The 22,865-nt window shown below is 43.6% G+C and overlaps 2 protein-coding genes across 12 annotated transcripts in view; both read left to right on the top strand.

The window, feature by feature from the left end:
* Positions 1-15,015, top strand: part of ubr5 (ubiquitin protein ligase E3 component n-recognin 5) — a 43,680-nt gene extending 28,665 nt beyond the window's left edge. For 6 of the 10 annotated variants that reach the window (XM_023964132.1, XM_023964136.1, XM_023964138.1 and 3 more), the window contains 15 exons: positions 279-428; positions 663-880; positions 1,012-1,132; positions 1,259-1,631; positions 1,795-1,882; positions 1,952-2,096; positions 2,225-2,355; positions 3,467-3,527; positions 8,264-8,445; positions 8,528-8,612; positions 8,688-8,843; positions 13,286-13,399; positions 13,472-13,616; positions 13,702-13,787; positions 14,261-15,015. In XM_023964132.1, the coding sequence (XP_023819900.1) occupies positions 279-428; positions 663-880; positions 1,012-1,132; positions 1,259-1,631; positions 1,795-1,882; positions 1,952-2,096; positions 2,225-2,355; positions 3,467-3,527; positions 8,264-8,445; positions 8,528-8,612; positions 8,688-8,843; positions 13,286-13,399; positions 13,472-13,616; positions 13,702-13,787; positions 14,261-14,473 (2,268 nt within the window). In that variant the 3' untranslated portion in view covers positions 14,474-15,015. The remainder of the gene's footprint in view (positions 1-278; positions 429-662; positions 881-1,011; positions 1,133-1,258; positions 1,632-1,794; positions 1,883-1,951; positions 2,097-2,224; positions 2,356-3,466; positions 3,528-8,263; positions 8,446-8,527; positions 8,613-8,687; positions 8,844-13,285; positions 13,400-13,471; positions 13,617-13,701; positions 13,788-14,260) is intronic. The other 4 variants (XM_023964137.1, XM_023964139.1, XM_023964133.1 and 1 more) reach the window with 3 other exon arrangements.
* Positions 15,016-15,072: 57 nt separating this feature from the next.
* mtdh (metadherin) lies at positions 15,073-22,400 on the top strand. Of its 2 annotated transcripts, XM_011484898.2 has the most exons (14): positions 15,073-16,111; positions 16,335-16,460; positions 16,860-16,941; positions 17,196-17,375; positions 17,513-17,560; positions 17,660-17,800; positions 17,887-17,970; positions 18,061-18,129; positions 18,238-18,380; positions 18,520-18,636; positions 18,767-18,874; positions 18,958-19,075; positions 19,486-19,487; positions 21,450-22,400. In XM_011484898.2, the coding sequence occupies exons 1-14, from the start codon at positions 15,782-15,784 to the stop codon at positions 21,597-21,599; spliced, it is 1,698 nt and encodes a 565-aa protein (XP_011483200.1). In that variant the 5' UTR covers positions 15,073-15,781; the 3' UTR covers positions 21,600-22,400. The 2 variants fall into 2 exon arrangements, with proteins under 2 accessions (XP_011483200.1, XP_020565608.1); XM_020709949.2 differs by lacking the exon at positions 19,486-19,487.
* Positions 22,401-22,865: the final 465 nt, after the last annotated feature.

Here is a 22,865-nt window from a genome sequence, read left to right as displayed (position 1 = left end):
TACTTTGCCTTAGTTACTGTATGAAATTGTAATTCCCCAATTCAAAAATTTATTCACTACTCTGTGCTTTACCTTTTTCTACTCGCACACAAATTCTCAGAGGAATAAAGATGGCACAAACAAAAATCTAAAAAAAGGAAGCTACGTGAGGATAGTCCGGTTTTCATTTTAAGCGTCATTTTTTAGCAGACAGGCAAAGCCCCCAGTCACTAACTGGACTCAATAGTATGTAAATATTCCCATTGGTGTGAAACGTATTTCAAACATTTCTTCCACAGCCTAATGCCAGAAAGGAGGACCTGTTTGGACGCCCCTCTCAGGGCTTGTATTCGTCCTCTTACATGGCAACCAAAGGCCTGGCTGATGGAAGCATGGACAGAAACTGCCTGGAGGTAAACATGGGCTCCTCTCTACCCTCCCCCTCCCAGGTATACTACTCATTTTCACTGGACACACATGCTGGCATAAGCACTCTGTGCACAACAATCAGGACATGTGTAAATTAAGACAGAACTTTTTGGCAGAGCTTTGTGTGCACTGGCTTTAGTTAGGACATCAGAAGCTGCTGGTCTTTGTTCCATTTTCAGTTTCTTTTCAGTCGTTTTTACAGCATCCTGAGGAGAAAACGAATGACATTACATCAAAACACTCTGCTCCATCAGATCCTCCCTACCAAAATGTCGTATTCCGCCAACCTGAAGAACGTCATGAACATGGAAACCAGACAGAGGAGCGCTGAGAACCAGTCACTGGGGGAGCAGGAGCTGGAGGCTTCTAAACCTGGGCCTTCGCCTCATGACCTCGCAGCCCAGCTGAAGAGCAGCCTGCTCGCTGAGATCGGCCTCACTGAGAGCGACGGTCCTCCGCTGCCGTCCTTCAGGTGAGCATCGATCACCAAGCTGGAATGTAGAAGATGATCCTGTTCTACTCTGCATCCTCCTGACAGTCTGTCTTCACAGCTTACTGAATAGTGTTCAGCATGATAATGTTGGTTCTCCTTTGTGTGTCCAGACCTCACTGTAGTTTCATGGGGATGATGATATCTCACGATATGTTACTGGGCCGCTGGCGTCTGTCGTTGGAGCTGTTTGGTCGGGTCTTCATGGAGGACGTCGGAGCTGAGCCTGGATCTGTAAGTTTAGCTTCAGAGTTTGCTATAAATCATTTCTGCATGTTGGGGAGTTCGTGTGACACAAAAATGGTGCAGTACGCGTTTGACCCATTCAAATGGAGATGGTCGTGTTCTCATCCATGTCAGATTCTAACTGAACTCGGCGGCTTTGAGGTGAAGGAGTCCAAGTTCCGGCGGGAGATGGAGAAGTTGAGGAACCTGCAGTCGCGTGACCTGGCCCTGGAGGTGGACCGTGATCGAGACCAGTTAATCCAGCAGACCATGCGTCAGCTCAATGCGCACTTTGGCAGGCGGTGCACAACAACGCCTATGGCCGTCCACCGGGTGAAGGTCACCTTCAAAGACGAGCCCGGAGAGGGCAGCGGCGTGGCCCGCAGCTTCTACACGGCTATCGCGCTGGCACTCCTGTCCAACGACAAGCTACCCAACCTGGACTGTGTTCAGAGTGTCAGCAAGGGCATGCAGGCCAGCAGTACGTGTCATCACGATTACAATTCAAGTATGACTACACATAGAAACTACTGCACATTGTGGAACGTGATTGTGTTGCTTTGTTTTGGTGTTGCACTTGTGTTGAAAACAGTTGCAGCTGTTTTTGAAAATATGTCTTTGGTTAAAGAGCAACTTCAAATGAACTTGCTGCGTTTGACTCGTTCCACCAGACCTCATGCAACGCCTGAGGAACCGAGACAGGGAGAGGGAGAGGAGAAGTGGAGGGCTTCGAGCGGGATCGCGGAGGGACCGAGACAGGTAAGCACTGCGCCTGTGGTGTCAGAAGGAAAAACCCCGATGCTAATTCAAACTTGTTGATGGATCCAGGGACTCCAGGAGGCAACTCTCTATAGATACCAGGCCGTTCAGGCCTTCGTCTGAAGGAAACCCCAGTGATGAGCCCGACCCTCTTCCAGCACACAGACAGGCTCTGGGGGAAAGGCTGTACCCCAGAGTTCACACCATGCAGCCGGTAATGAGCATTTGGAATGGCAGGGCTTTGACAAGCTATGATTCCACGTGCTGATCTTCACATTGAAATACTTATTGAGAATCAATGAACTGATCAAAAACAAGGGGACATTGTTTTTGTCTTCTCAGGCGTTTGCCAGTAAAATTACCGGCATGCTGCTGGAGCTGTCTCCGGCTCAGCTGCTGCTGCTACTGGCCAGTGAGGACTCTCTCAGAGCCAGAGTGGAAGAGGCCATGGAGCTTCTCATCGCGCATGGAAGGTATGTTGACTCTCACTCCAAAAATACCTTTCGTTTGGTTGAACTACGATAAAATTCCAGACGTTCTGCACTTTTTTAAGTTCACAAATCAAAAGTATTTCTACTGAGTAGTTACAGCGTCATGATGACAAAAGAAAAAAAAACATTTGCAAAAGCCTCCTTTTTAAGCATGCCGTAACTGTTTATACACTTGACCTTTAACCCACCTTTAAAAAAAAACTGATGAACCTCTGGATGAATTTATGTAAATGTTTAGCTTAGCTGGCTGACCTTAGGACACAAAGTGTGTGAACATCACATTTTGGGCTAAATCACTACAACTGTACTTCAACGTGGGCTTTGTGACTACGTGTGCGGAGGGTTAGCTCTAATATTAGCTCACTTCTCAAGAGGTTAAAACTACCGGATCTGCTTTTAATTTGAAACTGGCGATCTAAATGAGTGATGGCTTCAAAGTCCCACTCCAGTCATCTATGGATCTATTTTCAAAGTGAGTTTTTAGCAAGTTTTTTTTTTTTTTTTAAGTCGTTTTTAAGGACAAGGTTTCTGCAGAGCGGCAAGAGTTGATTTGAAATTCATCTCTGAAATGTGGGCGGGGCCTTTGCGGTGTAGCTGCCACACCCCCTTCCCCTCCCTATTCCTGAGCGGAGCAGGAAGCTCGTGGCCCGCTCAGTGTTTTCTATCAAACAAATATGATCTTTTTCTAACTGCATTCATTTGTGTGCTCCTGTTTCACAATGATTTGAGTGAAAAAAAACTCAGAAATGTAATTTTGTACTTAACTTACTTCAAATATCTCCTCCATTGTCAGAAAAATGGTACAAGAACATGTTAAAAAAACCACATTCTTTGGAGTGGGTCTCTAAGAAGTAGAAATCTGTTTTTTAAAGCTCTTGATTAATTTCATTCTTTGCTAAATATAATAATATTAAATATTTTTTGAGTATTTTTATTTTTATACCAGAGTTTATGAACAAAAAGATTTGTGGCTTAGTGACTTAAACTGAAAGTTGTAAAGTTGATAAACATAAGGATGATAAATTAGGTGGTAAAGAAATGATTTTAAATCTCTGCCTTGTCTCAGCATTTTCACACTGTGTGTCCTCCTCAGGGAAAATGGTGCAGACAGCATTCTGGATCTGGGACTCCCCGAGGCTCCAGAGAAAGCTCAGGTTCACACGTCTTCACTTTTTTAAAGGTTTAGATTAGTTTGCCTGATTCTTATAGGGCTAGTAATAAGTTACATTTACTGAAGGAACTTTTAGAGAGAAAGTACACGTAAGTCAGAATACTCTACTTCACACCACACCGAAGTATTTTCAGGTGTGGAAAGAATTTAGCCATGATTTTGTTCAGCTTTTGGTCTAAATTTAGGCTGTTGTGAAAATACTTTTGAATAGAGCATTTTTTTATCCTGATATAGCTTTTTCCATATCAGGCGATACCGGTATCACGATGGAATCCCAATAACTATATTTGTCAGATTTGAACACTTTAATACTAACTAAATAATAGTAATGTGTAATCATCAGCAGGTTGTTTAGATTGAAATATTTATTATCTATCACACTTTAAACAAACAGATGCACTGATGGAACATAATGCACGTTTTGTTTCAGATATCTAAGAAAAGGAATTTATTTTACAAACTAAGTTTCAAGAGAACATAAATAAAAGAGAACACTAAACTGTTTGATCAGATCTATTTAAAAACAAAACATTAAAACCACAGATAAATTCTGTTTTCAAGTTTTCCATGACGAGCATAAAATTGAGAAACAGTTTTGTCAGCATCCTGTGAATAATCCAGGAACTAAAAGCAGATTATCAGCATTTCTGCTGGTAGTTTTGACCAGTGTTTTTCAACGAGAGATGGTCAGGTGTGCCGTGGGAAATTACCCATTCACTGATCTAAAAACATTTTCCATCTCCAGGAAATCAGCTCTTTGTTCATCCAAACAGGCCCTGATAAAACACTGAGAAGTTAGGGATATGAAAGATCGTAAAATACTTTTTTCTTTGTGTTTATTTGATTCTATTAAAGACATTTTGATAAGAATAACAGTACCGTGATTTAGCCGCAGCTTAAACTCTGATTTCGGAAAAGTCCCGCCCCTTTAACTGTCTCCACCAATCATTCTTGGAGGCCTAATCATACGTCACCAGTCTGACCAATCAGAAGTGGTTAAAGTCTTCACTTCCTTGTTCTGATTCTGCTCATAAGTCTCTCAGTTCTAACAAAAATACCAGCTAAAGCTCGTCTTTAGCGGTGTAGCTTTCCACAGAATCTGGTATCAGACCGTGGAACAAGTGAACAAAACAATGAAGCTCAGAGACGCTCGTCTTTCTGCGGTCGGCGGATTTTCAGCACTACATCTCCCATGATGCATTGGGTTAAAGTGACGGTGTCTTAGCGCACAATGAGTCTCTCCTCTTAACGTTTAAAACAACAACGAACACACATCAGTTATTAAATCTTTTAACTTAACTTTTATTACATCTTTTAGAAAAACAGCTGCAGCTTCCAGATTTTTCTGTCACAATTATCACAAAAATGCACGTGAGATTGTAGAGGGACTGTAGATCAATACAGACTATGAGCTTTTCCTTTATTTATTTTTTCTGGATGGGGCGTCTCTCAAGTTGCATGGGTTTGTTTAACTCACGTGTAGACGGTGGAGGAGGACAGAACAAAACCATTCACCAAAAGGAGAGTAAATAAACATGACTCATTTGCTAAAATGCTCGTTTTAATTACTGGCTATCGTAATAGACTCATTTTTCCATTGAGATAAAGCTATTTTGCGATAAATATAATGGTTTTATCTCCCAGCCCTAATTTTAAACTTTAAATACTGATCACAAATCAAAGAGTTCAAATTGAGATTTTCAATGGAAGTACGCTGCCGCAAATACTCCTCTTTTAACTGTCTCTTCACTTTTTAAACACTAATCCAGTTTTTAATAGAAGTCCAGAACAGTGTTTTTCAACCTTTTTTGAGCCACGGCACACTTTAACCTTGACAAAGACCCCGCGGCACACCAGCATCCAAACAAAAAAAAACTCGGTCTGTATTGATCGACAGCCCCCCCCCCCGCAATCTCAAGATCATTTTTGTGATAACTGTTGCAGAAAAAGCAGGCTGTTTTTTCTAAAAGATGAAATAAAAGTTAAGTTAGAAAATTCAAAAACGGTTTGATGTGTGTTTGTTGTGGTTTCAAGACGTTTAAGGACGACTCATCGTACGCTAAGACGCTGTCCCTTTAACCCAATGCATCATGGGAGATGTAGTGTGAAAACTGCCGCAAAAGGGCAGAAAGACTAGCGTCTCTGAGCTTCAATGTTTTGTTCACTTGTTCCCGGGTCTGATATCGGATTCTGTGGAAAGCTACACCGCTAAAGACGAGCTTTAGCTGGTATTTTTGTTGGAACGGAGAGACTTTATGAGCTAAATTGGAACAAGGAAGTGGAGACTTTAACCACTTCTGATTGGTCAGACCGATGACGTATGATTAAGCCTTCAAGAAGGAGACAGTTAAAGGGGCGGGACTTTTCCTTAAACAGAGCTTTAGCTGCAGCCAAATCGCGGTACCGTCATTCTTATCAAAATGTCTTTAATAGAATCAAATAAACACAAAGAAAAAATAATTTTATGATCTTTCATGTTCCTAACTTCTCAGTGTTTTATCATGGCCTGTTTGGATGAACAAAGAGCTGATATCCTGGAGATGGTAAATTAGGGTTGTGCCGATGGACGATATCATCGTCCATCGTGATGGGTGACTGACATCCCGATGGAGAGACCACCATCGTGATGCCACGCCCCCGCCACGTTGCGCGTCGACACCATAAGCCGCGGTTACATGTACAAAATATCTTGATGGGATCAATGGTCGGATTAGAATCCAACCGTGTAGATGGGCCCAGAAAAATGTTTTCAGAATATAAAAACGTTCACTAAGGTCACAATTTCGGTCGGAATAAATCATTCGCACATGCGCAGTATTCGCACATGCGCAGTTTGAAAACCGGAAGGGGATACAACTTCCGCCGAGCGGCTTTTTTTCCAAACTTTATTGAATATGACAATTCAATACAAAACGATAACAGCGCCGAGCGGCTATATATATTGACATGTCAGCTCGGTAAAATACGAGATGATCTTCTAAACATGCTTTTAATAATGTTACGGTTATTATGAAACACCTGTTTGCTCATCATTTGAATTTTAATCCGTGTGGTCAGTTCTTTATCTGAACGAAGCCAGGATTAGCAGTATGCTAACACGGGCTAACAACATTAGCTTTGGGTGGCAGTGCATCCTGTGAATAACATCAGCCTTTATTTAGTCGGGACACGACTGGAAACACAAATCCACGTGATTGAATGTTTTCTAAGGACTGAGCGACATTTCTGCTTTGAAGCTCAAACCGCTGTGTGTGCTGACGATCCGTGCTGTGCTCAGACACACGTTTAGACCCGGTTCTGAGTTCGGTAGCTAGTACCCCTAGAGCTGCGGGACGGATCGCAGTCCTAAATCTCCCACACATACCGCTCATGTACCCCCCCCCCCCCCCCTTCCCATCAAACACAAAGCTGTAAATCCGCACTCCGCCGGTCCACTCCGCTAAGTGCGGGAGCGGACTACTTCTTTTCTATTTTGTTTGTTACTTTTTCCGTTAAAGTCACTTCCCTCAGTTTATACTGGATCATCGCGGATTAACCATTAGTTGGGAAATAAAATGAAAAAAGCAAAATAACGAATAGCAGTTATATAAGAACGAAAAAATACCCCCCCCCCCCGGACGATGTCATCGTCCATCCCGATGGTTGACAGCAAACATCGTCAACGGCCAAATTAGGGGACATCGCCCAACCCTATGGTAAATGTTTTTAGATCAGTGAATGAGGGCAATTTCAACACTGGTTGAAAAACACTGGTCTAGAACAGGCATGTGTTTTTTACATGTATTGCAGAGCAGGGGTTAATAGGATGTACTGGTGTTTCAGCTTTGACCAAATGAATCAAGATAGCTGCTTCCTCACCTCTCGGTTTCGCCCTTTAGTTATCGCCACAGAGAATCATCTGCCTCCATCCAACCCTGGTCCTCCAACGCCACAGTCCTGCCTGGTTTCCAGCTCTCCGTGACCATCTTTCCTGATTGACTAAACACACCTGGTTTAGGTTTTCAGCACGCAGCAGTCCAGAGAGAGCTGGAAACCAGGAGTCTTTGAGGCTCTTGAGGAGCAGGGATGGCCAGCCATCTTTAGCAAAATCCAGCTTTTATTCACATCGTACTGTTGATGCAGAACAAATGCATTTGTTTACAATGTTTAGAGAACACCGTTTTATTTTGAACTGATTTAGGACTTGGCTTTCTTTGACAGCCGTAAGCTAGCTCGTTAAGCTAATTTCTTCATTCTCATTGCTTTATCAAGTGTGATGTATTGTTGGCATTAAACTGGTTTGTTTGGCTCTTTTGTGCGTTTTCTAAGCTAATGAGCACTTAGCTTACAAAGCTTTTCTTTTTTTGCTCATTCTTCCTTATCTGCAGCTATTTTAGCTAAAACTTTGGCAGTTTTTGTTTTAAATCTTACATTTCAGCATTGACACCAACTTTTTTCCCTGGAAATGTAAAATTTATAGTAGAGTATTTAATTTATAGATTTGGCAAAAAAAAAAAAGTCTGTGAAACAGCGAGACCACGAATGGTGAACGGGAATTTACCATGGAAACTTTCTACTTAACTACCTTTGTCATCAGTTACTTTTTGCTCAAGTATTTGTGTGGATGACTAGTTTTTGCTTCTCAGCTTGGGCAATTTTTTTTTAAAGTGAACCCTTTTTAATAATCTTTCTGAAAGACTCTAATATCGAATCTTGTTTTTATCTCTTTGATGGTTCCAGCAACAGGAGAACCGTAAACGTCATGGTTCTACACGTAGCGTGGTTGACATGGAGCTCGATGACCCAGATGACGGGGACGACAACGCGCCGCTCTTCTACCAGCCCGGCAAACGGGGCTTCTACTCCCCTCGGCCTGGAAAGAACACAGAGGCCAGACTTAACTGTTTTCGTAATATTGGCAGGTAAAAGACGTGAACGGGTCGTGACAGTTGATGTGTGGCATAAAAAAGTGAAAACGAGCTCAATAATGCTGTGTCCTCGCAGAATACTGGGGTTATGCCTGCTGCAGAATGAACTCTGTCCAATCACATTGAACAGACACGTCATTAAAGTGCTTCTTGGCAGAAAGGTAGGAGAGTGTTAGCTTGATTGTGTATGCAGCTCCACTCAGGAACTGCTACGTCATGTTTTCTTCTTCCTGCAGGTGAACTGGCATGACTTTGCCTTCTTTGACCCTGTCATGTATGAGAGCCTGCGGCAGCTCATACGCCATTCCCAGACCGGTGAAGCCGATGCAGTTTTTGCTGCCATGGATCTGGCCTTTGCCATTGATCTGTGTAAAGAAGAAGGAGCTGGACAGGTGAGAGTGTCCGTTTAGTGCTCCAGAAAGACCACCCAATTAGGTCTGCTTAGATTCTCATCAGGACTAATATCCATCCAAGTTCCATTCTCATATTATTTATCAATTTAAAGTTTCATTTTTCTGTAATTCCGAAATGTTAGACCGCTGGGTTCAATTCCTTAAAAAAGTTGTTTTGAATACACAAATGGAAGCAGGTTTGAGTCGGGTAGACTTGATGCTAAAAAGATTGGAATCATATTCTTAAAAAACTAACCTTCTCATTAAATGTCAGACAAAGGAGCTTTTCCTTCGAGTAGTTGTGAGAATCATTTCAGACTTTTACTCGAGTACTTTTCTCCAACAACACATCTCCTTTTAGTTGAATCTTGACAGCATGAGGCAGGGTGTCCAAACCTTTTGCAAAGAAGACCAGATTTAGTGAGGGCCAACCATTCGGCCTGCATTCTTGAACTAATTTACGGTAATAAGATTACCGTAAATTCCGGACTACAAAGCGCACCCAATTACTAGCCGCACCCTCCCATTTTCACGTGTTTAACCTATTTTATACATACACAAGCCGCGTCGGAGTACAAGCCGCATGTATTAGGCAACATTGTCATCCTGACAAATTACGTCCTGACTCCCAGAGTGAGTGTGATTCATTAGCACACAGTGGGTGGAGTCAGCTTTGCCTCAGGCTCATGTATTTGAGTATATCTACAGCTGCCAAACAGCATGGACCTGTATTCTGTTCACAAGTTCCTCAGTTATGGTGTTTTTATTTCATTCTTTTTTTTTTTTTTTACTTATTGACAATCTAGCTATCACACATAAAATTACAAACAGTAACCATATAATCAACATTACATCCCTCAGTTATGATGAGGAAATTTACATCCGCAATCCCCCATTTCCCATGAGTCTTAGGGGCTAAAGGCAGGGCCAATGCCCGGCTCGCCATTCTGTTGTGCGTGTTTAAGAATGAGCAAGGAGCAGCAGTGCATGGAGGGGTGAACGGGTACAGCTCTCCTTCCGCTTGTGTCGCGGCAGCGTTTTGGGAGTAACAGGGCTGGTTAAATAACACGCTAGTAAAATAAAGCAGCGACGACTGAAAAGCGCGCGCCTCAGCGCGATACGCGCGCCTCCTCGCGGCGCGTGGGTCAGAAGTTTCCTTCCACAACAAACACTGTTGGTCCGCGGACGCCTCTGCGCTCCCGCGCACTCCTTGTCTCCCCTTCCTATCTACTCCGACAGCTCTGGCCAGCGCGGCTACAGGGAGGGGCGCTTCGTCCCCATTGCGCCGGTGAACGGAGCAAATCGTGTCTGTGCAGAGCAATCGGACTTAAAACTGTACGTTTTGTGTATGAGGGGCGGATGCGTTGTTACGTGTGGGAGCCTTCAGACTGCCATCGGCCCCGCAGCTCACACGACACGCAGTCTCCAGCTCACACGGAGGCTGTGAGCGTTTCAATGCAAAACTCCGCTCAGTCCTTAGAAACCGTTAACACGACCACGTCAATTTGTGTTTACAGTCGTGTCCCGACCAAATAAAGGCTGATGTTATTGCCACATATTTACGTGCAGCCAGCCGAGTCACCATGACTCAGAGGTAAATTCCCTCCATGCGCTGTTCTCTCCGTCACGCAGCTGACCGGCTTTTCCAAACCCATTGGTGATGGTGGATTTTTTCACGCTGCTTTTAACTTGAAAGCTGCATCATATTGTAGTGGCGATCACGTGCACGTTGGGTCTAATGGCACCAAAGGATTCTGGGATGCGGCCGGGCATGCGTGTTTCGTTATGTTGAACCATGACTGAAGTGTCTAAGACCTGAAGTGAGGTCCATGCTGTTTGGCTGCTAAGAGGTGTGTTGACTTGCGCTTGGTGTTAGATAGAGAATTCTAACCATTCACTGAGTCCGAAAGTACGTACATGGCGGCCGCCAATTAAAACCATAAATTAGCCGCGTCACTGAATAAGCCGCAAGGCTGTAAATGCAGGAAAAAAGTAGCGGCTTATAGTCCGGAAATTACGGTAAATGCAAATGATCAGTTTATTTTACTGCCGTGGTGTTTTAATTTCTTCATATAGAACACAAACGCATCTAAATACATTTGAACCAAAATGACTGAATTCCACATTTGAAGACTAAAAACAAAATGAAGAAAAAGTCTGTCTGGAACATAAAAACTGATCAACATTAAATCTGGGTTCATATAAAAATATAACGTTTTATTCACTATTAAACATTTAAACTGTTTCAATAGGAAAATTTAACACAGTACAAACACACAAATTAACCCTACAATCTTAGAATTCATTCACCACAGAAGACTGAACATATTACTTGACGGTGGCAAAAAGGCTGGATCTGGCTCAAAACGGTGGTTTTAATGCTCAGGACTAAAGAGTCTCTTAGTCCCGTCCTCATGCGGTTCTTGTTGAATTGTCTTCTCTCGCACAACTATGTGGAGACAAACAAACTCAGCATTTTCTTAGCGAATGTTCGCATCTGCCTTCATCCAGCTGGCGGTAAAGGTTGACAACGTCACACTGCAGCCCCATGAGCTCCGCCTGGAGCGTCATCGGGGCGCACTCCTCTCAAAAAAGGAACGGTGTGGGACGCGTCTGTGCTTTCATCACAGGCTAGTGGAAAAAACCTCCAGCTGTCTCTTAATATCAGATGAAATGTCTTCAAGTCTCCGGACCACAGTGTTCCAGGCAAACATTAGCAAACTCCTGCTTCTTCTCAAGACAAATGTTCTCAAATCCTTTTTATCACAGTCTTAAATAAATTCCCCATCGGCTAAAGGTTTGCAGATCTTTGTGCTTCTACCTCGTAGCTCTAGGGGTGCGTATCGGCAAGAGTCTGGCGATACGATACGTATCCCGATATTGTATCGGAAAACACATTCTTTTTCTTTTTTAGAGTATGACTTAGAAAAAACTCTACCTGATTATTAAGATGCCTTTCATTGTAATAAAATGATAAAAATGTATTTTATTTAATGATCACAATGTTAAGCACTGCAACTGTATCTCATATATAATTTGCTTTAATCCAAGAAAAGTCATGGTGCTTTTATTTTATTTTGGTTTCTTAAAGGGAACAAAATATTTTTCAGTATAAGAAAAAAAAATAGGATAAATGTGACTTAACCAATACGGTTCTAAAAGCCTGAAGGAGGAATTAAAGTGCTGTTTATTTTCAATATTGCTAAATGTAGCTTCTCCAGTACTTTTCAATGGTTTAGGACCAAGAATGGTGCTTAAAGAATAAAGGGGAAAAACATCAATAAAGTGTTATGATGATGATGATGCAGCAGCATGACAGATGAAGGAGACGCTTTCATGTGGCAAAGATGCTTTATTTCCATGACAGTCTGCTCTGCAGCTGCAGCTCAGCTTTCTCGCACACCATCGCCATGACGTTGGCCTTTTTCCAGAGCGTTGTACACATCACTCTGATCCATCAGGTCGCTGGACTACAATCTATTGCTGGGAGGTTCTGCAGAACTTTGGCCCGCTTTGCCGACAGTATTTTGACTGATGTTCTGAGCATTAGCCTCTGCACAGCTGCAGTGCTTCACTGGTTCTTATCTGAGCTAAAAAGCGCCGCAATCCACGTTTTTATGATACTAGCAGCAACATGGCTCAGAGTACTGATTCTGTACCCATCCTACATAAAAAAGAAGTAGTTCATGTCACATAACAACAAAACAAGCTGCTTCACTGAGATCTTGTTGTTGTTTTGTGTGGTGTAGAGCTGCTCAAAGAAGCTCAGTGTTCTCTGCTGCAAACTAGTGGTCGGGGTTTCAGAGGAAAAAAGAGTCAGCTGCTGAAGGACGCTCAAAAATAAATAAATTGGAAAATAAATATTGTTTTTTCAGAATTTTAAATCGATAGAAATGTCGCCAAATGAAATATATCGCTGACTAGATTTTTCCCTACACTGCTACGTAGCTCACTTTTGTGGCATTTTTTTATTTGACTCGCGGGTTCTTGTGAAAAACGCTGCTGTGTCGTAAAACACTTTCCAGTTGCTTCAATTTTCCGCACCATTCCGTCCCAGTTTGTCAGAGTTGCCATGTCTTGTCTGGTAATGCTTCTTGATATTAAACTCTGTAAAAACAGCCACGGTTTCAGGCAGACAAAGTTGTTTTTCGTTTCAATTTATTTTGTTTCAAAAAAGCCAATTTCCACTTGTCCTGGAAGCAGCTGCCTTTGTTTTCAGCCAATCACAATCAAGCAGTTGAACACACAGTTCTTAGAAAGTACCGCGGCTTATTGACATGAGCTCGCGGTCCGGTGAAAATTTGAATTTCGGCCGGACTTCGGACACGCCTGGAAGAAGGTTTTTGTAATCTAAGTGCAGATTCTTGGTTCTCTGCTGCTCCAGGTCTAAATGTTGGAGAATCTGTCCTGAACTCAGATTAAAAATGTTTTTCTTTTTCCAGGTGGAGCTGGTATCTGGTGGAGTCAACATGCCAGTGACTCCTCTCAACGTCTATGAGTATGTGAGGCGGTACGCAGAGCACAGGATGCTGGTGGTGGCCGAGCAGCCGCTCCATGTGAGTTCCCTTCTTCTGTGTGGAACGGCTGTCGGCAGAACAAAGGCTGATTTAGATTCCGATTTTTCACAGGCGATGAGGAAGGGTTTGCTGGACGTACTTCCTAAAAACGCTCTGGAGGACCTGACAGCCGAGGACTTCAGGCTGCTGGTGAACGGCTGTGGAGAAGTCAATGTCCAGATGCTGATCAGCTTCACTTCTTTCAACGATGAATCAGGTTGGTTGCTCTGAGGTCAACATCCACCTGTAATAAAAACATGAGCTGTTCTAGATCTTTATCTAAAACCCTGTCTGTCTCACAGGGGAGAATGCAGACAAACTGCTCCAGTTCAAACGATGGTTTTGGTCGATAGTGGAAAAGATGAGTATGACTGAGAGGCAAGACCTGGTAAGTCTATCTATTTGACTGGAATAATCAAAGGGCTGTTTTTATTTAAACCCTGTGGATGTTTAAAAGCAGAAACCAGATGGTGCAATAAGAGACACTCGGAAGACGATCTTTGTCCTTAAAACAAATCTGATCAAAAGAATTGGATGAAACATGTATTTAAAAAGGGATTTTTCATGGATTACTCTCTTTCTGATGGTGTATTCAGCTTCGCTGTAAATTTGACAAAAACAAAGCAAAGTATTATAAAATATTAAAGTACAAACTCAAATAAATGTTTAAAGTTTGAGCGAATTTGAATGTTTGCACCTCCAAATAAAAAATGTCTTGATTTACATTCATTTACAAAATTGGAAATACAAGGTTTTTTTAAATCTGATTGTTTTCTTCTCTGCGTTTGTTAAAAATCTTAATAGAAAAAAAGAAAAGTAAAATGGGAAACATGTGTTGATGATTGCGTTTGCTCTCCTCAGGTGTACTTCTGGACCTCCAGCCCATCTCTGCCAGCGAGTGAGGAAGGCTTCCAGCCCATGCCCTCCATCACAATCCGGCCCCCAGACGACCAGCACCTCCCCACCGCCAACACCTGCATCTCCCGTCTCTACGTGCCACTCTACTCTTCTAAACAGATCCTCAAACAGAAACTCCTGCTAGCCATTAAGACCAAGAATTTTGGTTTTGTGTAGAGGTGAACTGAAAAGCATTTAAAAGAAAAGAAAAAAAGGAAAAAAAAGAACATGTTTACTGTTGTGTAATATTTACCTAGCTCCATTTTTGTAGATTTATTTTTTGTCCAAACAATTTTATGAAATTCGACATGCTGTCTCCCCAGGCAGTGATATTCATTTGTGTTGTAAACACAGACTGCTTATTCTTATTTCAACTTTTATTCTTATTTTTGTTTCTTTTGTTGTTAATGAAGAGTTATATGGTCCAGAACATTCCTGCATAGGCATTATTAAATTTAAAGTCCATAGTTTTGCTCTATTGGCTTAAACCTTCGCTTCACAGGAATTGGGTTTGACAGACAGCTGTCAACCGGAAACCTAGCCAAAGATGACAGCAGTAGAAATATTTAAAAGAAGAAAAGAGACACTGTGATTACGTTTTTTTTTTCCTTCCCTAGAAAAGTACTATCACTGACAGTTCACTGCTGCCTTTGTGAAAAGTCATTTTTTTCTTGTACAGGGGGAGATGGGAATTTCAAAATAAACTTGGATGCAAATCACGTCTTTTGTGGTTTATTTAATGCCATTTCCAACAGACTCGGATCAAACAGTAATGGTATTTAAATACATTTTCTTTGTTTTTCTTAAAATCAGTAGAAAAACTGTCTGCAGAGGCAGCCATCAACATTTGGTAAGCTTTATTGTTGTAGAGAACCTAGCATGGGGCCTTTCAGGGATTTTTGAGTTCAAAACCCATCGAGGCTTTTCGGTAGAAAAAGCCTCATCAAGTTCCTGGAACAAAACTGTCATGCGTTCATTGACGGCTCTGACATGATTTATTTTAGTATTCTTTGACAGTGTTACCACCATATATAGATTATCTATTAAAATGACTTTAAAAATATAATTGTAAATTCTATTCTACATGAGGCTCAAAATTTGATGTTTTAAAGTTTAAGCGGGTTCGGGTAGGGGAGTTTCCCGGGGCCCTGAACGCAGCATTTCTCCTCCAGTCAGACGGAGCCATATGAGGTGAACCTGCTATGCTGGCGGTCGGTGCATTGTGCGGGTCAGCTGTCGGTTGAAAACGATCTCTCGATGCTGTTTCATGCTAATTGGCTAGTTAGCTAAGAAGGTGTCACCTCGGCGTTTGCGTTTAGCTGGTCAGCCGGCGGTCTAGCTCCGCTGATGCTGCTAGATGAATTTATTGTCTGCCATGTCCAAGTCATTCCGTTATTTTTAGCTAACAGCGCGTGCTAGCGCAGGAAGCGGCGTTTAGCGGAGCGTGACTAATTGTTCGTTATTGGGGGGCGAAAAAAGGAAGAAATGGAGCAGTGGAAGGACGCGGCCTCCCAGCAGGTGAAACTGCTCGCACGCCGCCTGAACGAGGAGCTGTCCAAAGGCCTGGGATGGCTGCGTTCCGAGCTCGGGGTGGACCTGGGACTGAAGCCCGAGCTTATTCCTCCATGGGCGATCGTCTTAGCCGCGTGCGCTGGTCTGCTGCTGATGGTGGCTCTGTGGGCCTCGGTCTGCCGGGCTGTTTTCAAGAAACGTCCCGCTGTACGCCCTGCGGATGACGGCGCTGGGATCAAGCAAAGTGTCAGCAAGCCCGTGAAATCCGACGAGCCAAAGAAAAAGAAGAAGAAGGCAGAAAAGGCACGTCAACTGAATCCTCATTGTCAACCATGTTGTTAGCAATGCTAGCTGACAGTTAGCACCACGGAGCTACTAGCTCAAAGCTAGCTAGTTAGGTGGTGGTCAGATTTAGCCGCCTGTCATGTGTTTGTTTCCAGCTAGCTGTCAACGTTTGGGTGGATTCATTATGATCAGTGATCTGTGAATGGAACCGCTAATGCTGTTGTCTTTTCACCGTCTCCAGAAAGCTCAGCCAAACGGGAGAGCTGTCCCCGAGCCGCAGGAGGAGGAAGCCATAGCTTCAGAGGAGATAGTGCCACATCATCACCAACCGCCCCCGCCACAGGGAAAGAGCGAAAAGACCGCGGAGGTCATTATTAGAAACATTATGTAGAAACTAATGTTCTTTAGCCTATGACTAGTTGGCCTCCCATTACATGTATTAATACTGAAAGTTTTGATTTGTCTAGTGTGTGTTTGTGTGTGTGTGGGGGGGGGGGGGGGGGGGGTTTAATGGTAATTTAAAGAAAAAACAACTTTTGAGTATTTCGTTAGAGCTTAGGTTATAAAAAATATCTCCAGAAAGCGTATAAAACAGTTTTGAAGAACTTAGCGTTTGAAGGAAGAGAATCCCAGTTTCACTTTGAAAGAAATGAGCGTCAGCATATGAGGAGCTGGGTTTCTGTTTGTCATAACTTTGTTCCTGTTATCTTCACGCTGCTGCGTCTCTATTCACCTTTTTTTGTTTATTTTTTTGTTTCATTTTCAGGGAAAGAAGTCCAAAAAGAAGCCAAAACAGGCTGCAAAGGAGACCAAAATAGTGACTGCAGACGGCAAAGAACCTGAAGAAGGTGACGTGAACTGAAGTGACCTTGATCTCACCTCAGCCATACTTAGATGACGTTCACGTTGCTTTAGATGCTGTGGTTTCGGAATCAATCTGGATTTCTATTGAGAGGTTGAACGTAGGTTCGTTTTCTTAGTAGGAACAGTGTGAATGGGTTTTCTTTCATCCGGGCTGATCCATATTTCTTCACTAATCTCTGCACGAGTCCTTGCTGTGTTTGTGTGCTAACGCTGGGCTGCACCTGATGCTGCTTTTCAGGCACGTGGGAAACCAAGGTCAGCAACAAGGAGAAACGTGAGCAGCGCAAGAAAGACAAGAGCTCCAGCGATGGCTCATCCAGTCCTGGGGGAGGGAACACCCCCGTGAGTGTTCCCCCAGAGCAGCCCAAGACCACCTCTGCCGGCATCCCCGCGCCAACCAACCAGAAAAAGAAACAAGGTAGTTGGTTTTTGACAGGCTAGTAATACAAACCCAACCCTTTGGTTGTCTTCGTTGTTGTCTGATTTCTAAGAAGCTCTAAAGTGTTCTTTCCTCAGATGCCTGACAGGATCTGATCACTTCATCTTTGTTTTCAGAGTCTGCACGAGTGAAGCCAGAGAAGGTTGAAGCTGCTGTTACTCCAGGTAATCGTCAGGAGAGCGAAGCTGTAGTTTTCCTCATGCAGGAGCTGTATGTGTCACTGAGCTGCAGGGCTTCATGTCATCTTCATTTGTTCAATGCAGCCAACAGCAGTGAGGTAGTGGACGCAGCAGCTGCTAAAGGTACCTTAAAGGTTCGGGGTCCATCGCACAACGTTCCCTCCAAACAAGCCTCCTGGACCGCCTCGATCCAGCCAGCGCCTCTGTGGCGGTCAGGGATTGACGGTAGGACAGGTTTCTGTTTGCCTTCACGGCCCGTGCTGACTGCGTGTTGCTGCAGCAGTAACGTGTTTGTGGAATGTGCCCTTCAGATTCCTGGACTGTGATTGACAGGCCGATACAGTCCGCAGAGCTGAATCTGGTGTCTTTGGCTCGCCTGGGAGTCGGTCCTGCTCGTAAGTGCTCATTGATGTGATGCCGATAAACCAAATTCCTTTCACGCTCATGGAACTCGGCTTTTGTTTCCTGTTGTCTGGTTGTTCCAGAGCCTCAGTCAGTGAGCAGCCTGTCATGGGTCAGTCAGCCCAGAGTGGAAGACGAGTGGTCTGGAATCAGTGAGCATTTTCTTTTATTCATTACTGAGTTTGATTTTTCAACCGTGTCCCTTTTTTAAGCGATGAAAGCCCCTGGAACCCACCGTCTGACCCTTGCTGTGTTCTCAGATGGAGCCTCGTCCGACCCAAGCTCCGACTGGAACGCTCCTTCTGAAGCCTGGGGCAACTATGAGGAGCCCACCACCGAGACTCCTCTTGCTCAGGAGAAGCCCCTCCCTGAGTCGTCCAAGTTCATTCAGATCGGAGCTGCTGTAAGTCCTCCCAGGCTTCGGGTGGCGCTACACTTCTCTCAGACCGCCTCTGCTGTCGTTCCGATGCCTTCGTTGTGGGGCAGCATGCGGCTTTCAGCTGCAGAGCAGATCATTTTAGGTTTTCTCCTCTGGCTCACAGGAGGAAGATGAAGATGAGAAGGACAAAGGAGATGGGAGTAATGATGGAGCAGCTAAGACTAAGAAAAAGAAAAAGAAGAAGAAGAAAGCGGCTGAGGAAGGAGGAACATCTGTTCAGGTAGAAACCAGAATCCTCAGTGGTAAATGCGCTCGGCGTGAATGCCGTGGATGAGGACCTGTGTGCAGGTTGTGTATGTGGTAACGGTGGTGTGCAGTTATGTGTAACCTCTCCCCGTTGCTCCCCGGAGGTCGAGGAGCCGGTGAAGGAGTCGACTCCTGCAGTGTCGATGAAGAAGCAGCCGTCTGTGAAGGAGACGGCTGCTGCTGTCCCGCCCGTCAAAGCAGCTGCTGCGGAGGTCAGTGGTTCCTCTCAAACATCCGGGCAGGTTCCCGCCGTCTCTTCATCGCTTTGTTTTTCCTGATTAACCTTTGAAAACAGACGAGAGGCGAGAGATCAGTGAAGGACGCCCCACCCCCCATCACACAAGTGCCACAGAAGTCCACCGAAGGAGAACCCACTGCCAAGCAGAACAACCTTCCTACTCCAACACTGCAAAGTAAGCAGCATCTGCACATCCTGCTAGTGGGTGTTTCTGTTTGGAGAAGCTGAAAACAGGAAAAAATCAAGGTTAGCGTCCAGATACGAACCACAGCTGCAAAGAAGAGGAAGAGGAGCAGAGTTCATGAGGAAAAGATGGCTGATAAGCATGCTGGTAACTGTGATCAGTTAGCAAAGTATAGAATGAATGAAAAGATGCGATGTTGACGCCCCAAAGCCTTTGGTCTTGTATTTACTTGAAGCTCGTTGACCTTCAGTGTTCGTGCTACACTTTAGGATAGCAGAGGTCTGGGAAGAGCTTCTGTTCACGCCGTTAAGCTTCTGCAGAGATGGGAAGGAGGGATATGAAGCCGTTTAGGTGAAAACCTAATAAATGTGAACAGCAGACTTAAGTCCTTCAACTGTCAGAAGTTAAAGGACTTTAGGAGATAAAAGACTAGATCTTTAAGGTTTTCTAAAAAGAAAATGGCTGGTTTTGAGTTCAATTAGAGTACATGAGGGCAATAGAATCTAATAGAAACCCAGCAAGCATCCCACAGTGGGTGTGTGTGTGTGTGTGTGTGTGTGTGTGTGTGTGTGTGTGTGTGTGTGTGGGGGTGGGGGTGGGGGTGGGGGTGGGGGTGTGGGGGTGTGGGTGTGGGTGTGGGGGTGTGTGGGTGTGTGGGTGTGTGTGTGTGTGTGTGTGTACTTCATCTAATGTTGTAACACAGTTGATCTAAACATCAAGCAAACTTGATCAACTTTCAGACTAGGCCTGCACAATATACCGCAAATTTATCGTTATCGCAAAAGACGGCGAATATCGCAATAAATCGCAAACCCAAAATGTGTTAAAACAATCTTCTAGCAGCTTGAAGCATTTAACGAATCAAATAAATCCCTTTATGCTTTGACCAATCAAATGGACGCCTTCCCATTGTTGACCAATCAGATGGAGGCCTATTATGTTAACCCTGGTCCTGAAGAGCCTCAACCCTGCCTGTTTTCCAGCTCTCCTTAACCAGCTTGCTGTTGATTGGCTGACTCAAGTGATTTCACATCCTGATTGACTGAACACACCTGATTTTGGTTATCATTATCGAGCAGTCTAGGGAGAATTGGAAAACAGACAGGGTTGAGGCTCTTGAGGACCAGGGTTAGCCACCCTGATGTTTGTCCCCCATGTCGATGAGGGTCATTTGGAGTATAATTTTTAAACTGTTGCAATGAAATGGGAATGATGTTTTTGTTTATTTTTCTATTTGTTTATTTACCGCAAATTTATCGTTATCGCAATATTGATCACTAATATCGCATATCGCAAGTTTTCCTCATATCGTGCAGCCCTATTTCAGACCATGTCAAACAAGCCAATGTTCATTGAAGTCCCGCTCTAATCATCTCTTGATTTGCTCTAAAAGCATCCTCAGTGGTCTTTTAGTTATGATTACACCGTTTTTAGACACAAAAAAAGCTATATTGATTTCTAGGACGTAGTTTCTGAAGAGCGGCAGGAGTTCATCAGAAATTCAACCTCTGAGATGGTGGCGGCGGGACTGTTGGAGCAACCCCTCCCCCCTCCCCATCACCCATCTCCTGCTAGCTAACAGCCCCTTACACATCAAAGCTAACGTTTTCAGTCCAACAAAGATGGTGAGTGAAATCGGAGCTTTCCAGACGTACAGTTTAGATCCAGATTCCAGCTCAGACGAGGAAAACAGACGTTGATGGATCTGTTTGTGTGACAGTGGAGCATCAGAATGGAGCAGAGCAGGAAGCTTAAGGCCCACCCCTGTTTTCTACGTCACAAAAAAAAGCTCTTTTTGAAACAGCATTTGTCGTCTGCTTCTGAGTCTAAACGATTCACATAAAAAATACTCAGAAAGGCAATATGGAGCTTAATTTTCTTTAAACATGTCCTCCATCATCAGAAAAATGCCACAAGAACGCGTTAGAAACACCATAAACAACATTTTCAGTGAATATTTAAAGTTTAGGATTCCCTAGGAGCTCCCCTTTAGTAACAGTCAAGAGTCTGGATCCAGAATTGATCAGAGGAGGATGAAACACACACACACACACACACACACACACACACACACACACACACACACACACACACCCACACACACACACACACACACACACACACACACACACACACACACACACACACTCTCTATTGGTTTAAATAGGGTTTAGCTTCAAAGGAAAACCTGAGGTTTAGTAACCTTATTGTGACTCTGTTCTTTCTGATCCTGTTGACTGAGTCTCAGTGTGAGATTAGGAAACAAGCAGGAGTCTGTTTAGGCGGGAATTAAGAGGATTTGTTGGGGCTCTTTTAACATGTTAGTTGTGGAGTTTTCTAGCTGATTTCTTGCTGTCTTCTGCAGAAAAACCTGAGGAGAGTCAAGCTCCCAAACCAGCAAAGAAGAAGAAAGCGAGGAGAGAAACATGAGGGGTCCACTCTGACGCCACTTGTATGCAAAAGACTTGATGTCCGGTTTATGCAACACCTTCTCTTGACTTGGACATGGAAATGAGATGTTCCTGGGGGGACTGTGCCTCCAGATCTGTCCGGATATCCTTTTTTTTTTTTTTACATATTGTTCATCAGTTTCGGGATCACTGAAACTGAGACCAGCTGCGTTGCATTTGAATGTGACGCAGTGTTAATGATTAAGAACGCCTCCAATCTTCTGATTCCTGCTTCTAATTCAGCCGAATCAAATAACTGAAGGAGCCGCATAGTCGTCCTTAGACTGTAGAAAAAAACTGATCATGGTTAGAAATGTTTTTGTTGTGATGGTTAACGAATGACTTTTACTGTGTACGGAATGAAAACGGTTCTTCAGGTCAGACCACGCTGGGCCCACACACTGACCTGGCCTTTGCTTTCTGAGCTTTGGTTTTGCTCAGACCTCTTTGGCAAAATGCAGCTTGTTAGGATGGAAAGAGCGGGAAGATCAAACATTGTTTTATGCTCGGTGTGATGCAAACTTCTGTCGTGTAAATGAATATTGTCGGGAATCATTTCCAGCCGCATCGCCGCCGCCGTCGTCGTCGTCGTCTGCAGTGCCCTGCGGTCCACGAACTCTGACCCTGGTCTGAAAGGACGCTGCAGCGGAGAGCAGCAGCTGGCTTTGTGTTTTGTGACCGTTTTTAGGAGGACGCCATGGGACCGGATTACAAACCTCCTCGTCCCGTTCTTGATTTTTTTCATCACTAGTCGATTCGGAAGTCTGCAGAATCTTTTGTAAACTTGTTTGTAATAAAAAGAAAAGCTAAAGCCATATGTAAAAATAACAAAAAAATGAGACTAAATAAAGGCCAGTTTTTCTACCTTTGGATTTATTCTGTTTTGGTTGTCAAATCTGCAACAGTTTAAAACGAATTACAGGATTATTTGTGAGTTTTGTTTTATTTTAGAAACAGTAGTTTATAATCCTGCAATCCCAGAAGGAAAGTATTTCATTTGAAACAGTTTGAACATAAAAATTCTTTAAACTAAACAGTCATGATCCCCTAAGTGTTACTCCTGAAGTAGGCGTGTAACGATCAATCGACTTAATCCGACCAGATCGATCCGTCTGAGGTCAGTTGTTAGTCGAATCGGCCTAAACCATTTCTAGCTGCTGCGTGTCTGATCTATTACACAAAATGGGGGATTATTGCACAGCTATCTGTATGTTTAAATAGTTATTGAGCGTAATATTTGCATTTGTGATGGCAGAGTTATCATGAAAAGGCGTTGCTTAAGCAATGGGGAAGCGTCGTCATCACCGTAGAGCAACAGGTGAGAATCAATC

This window comes from Oryzias latipes, chromosome 16, assembly GCF_002234675.1.
Source record: "Oryzias latipes chromosome 16, ASM223467v1".
In the NCBI taxonomy this organism is placed as follows: Eukaryota; Metazoa; Chordata; class Actinopteri; order Beloniformes; family Adrianichthyidae; genus Oryzias; species Oryzias latipes.
Note: the sequence above shows the minus strand (reverse complement) of the source record. Positions and strands in the feature narration are given on the sequence as shown.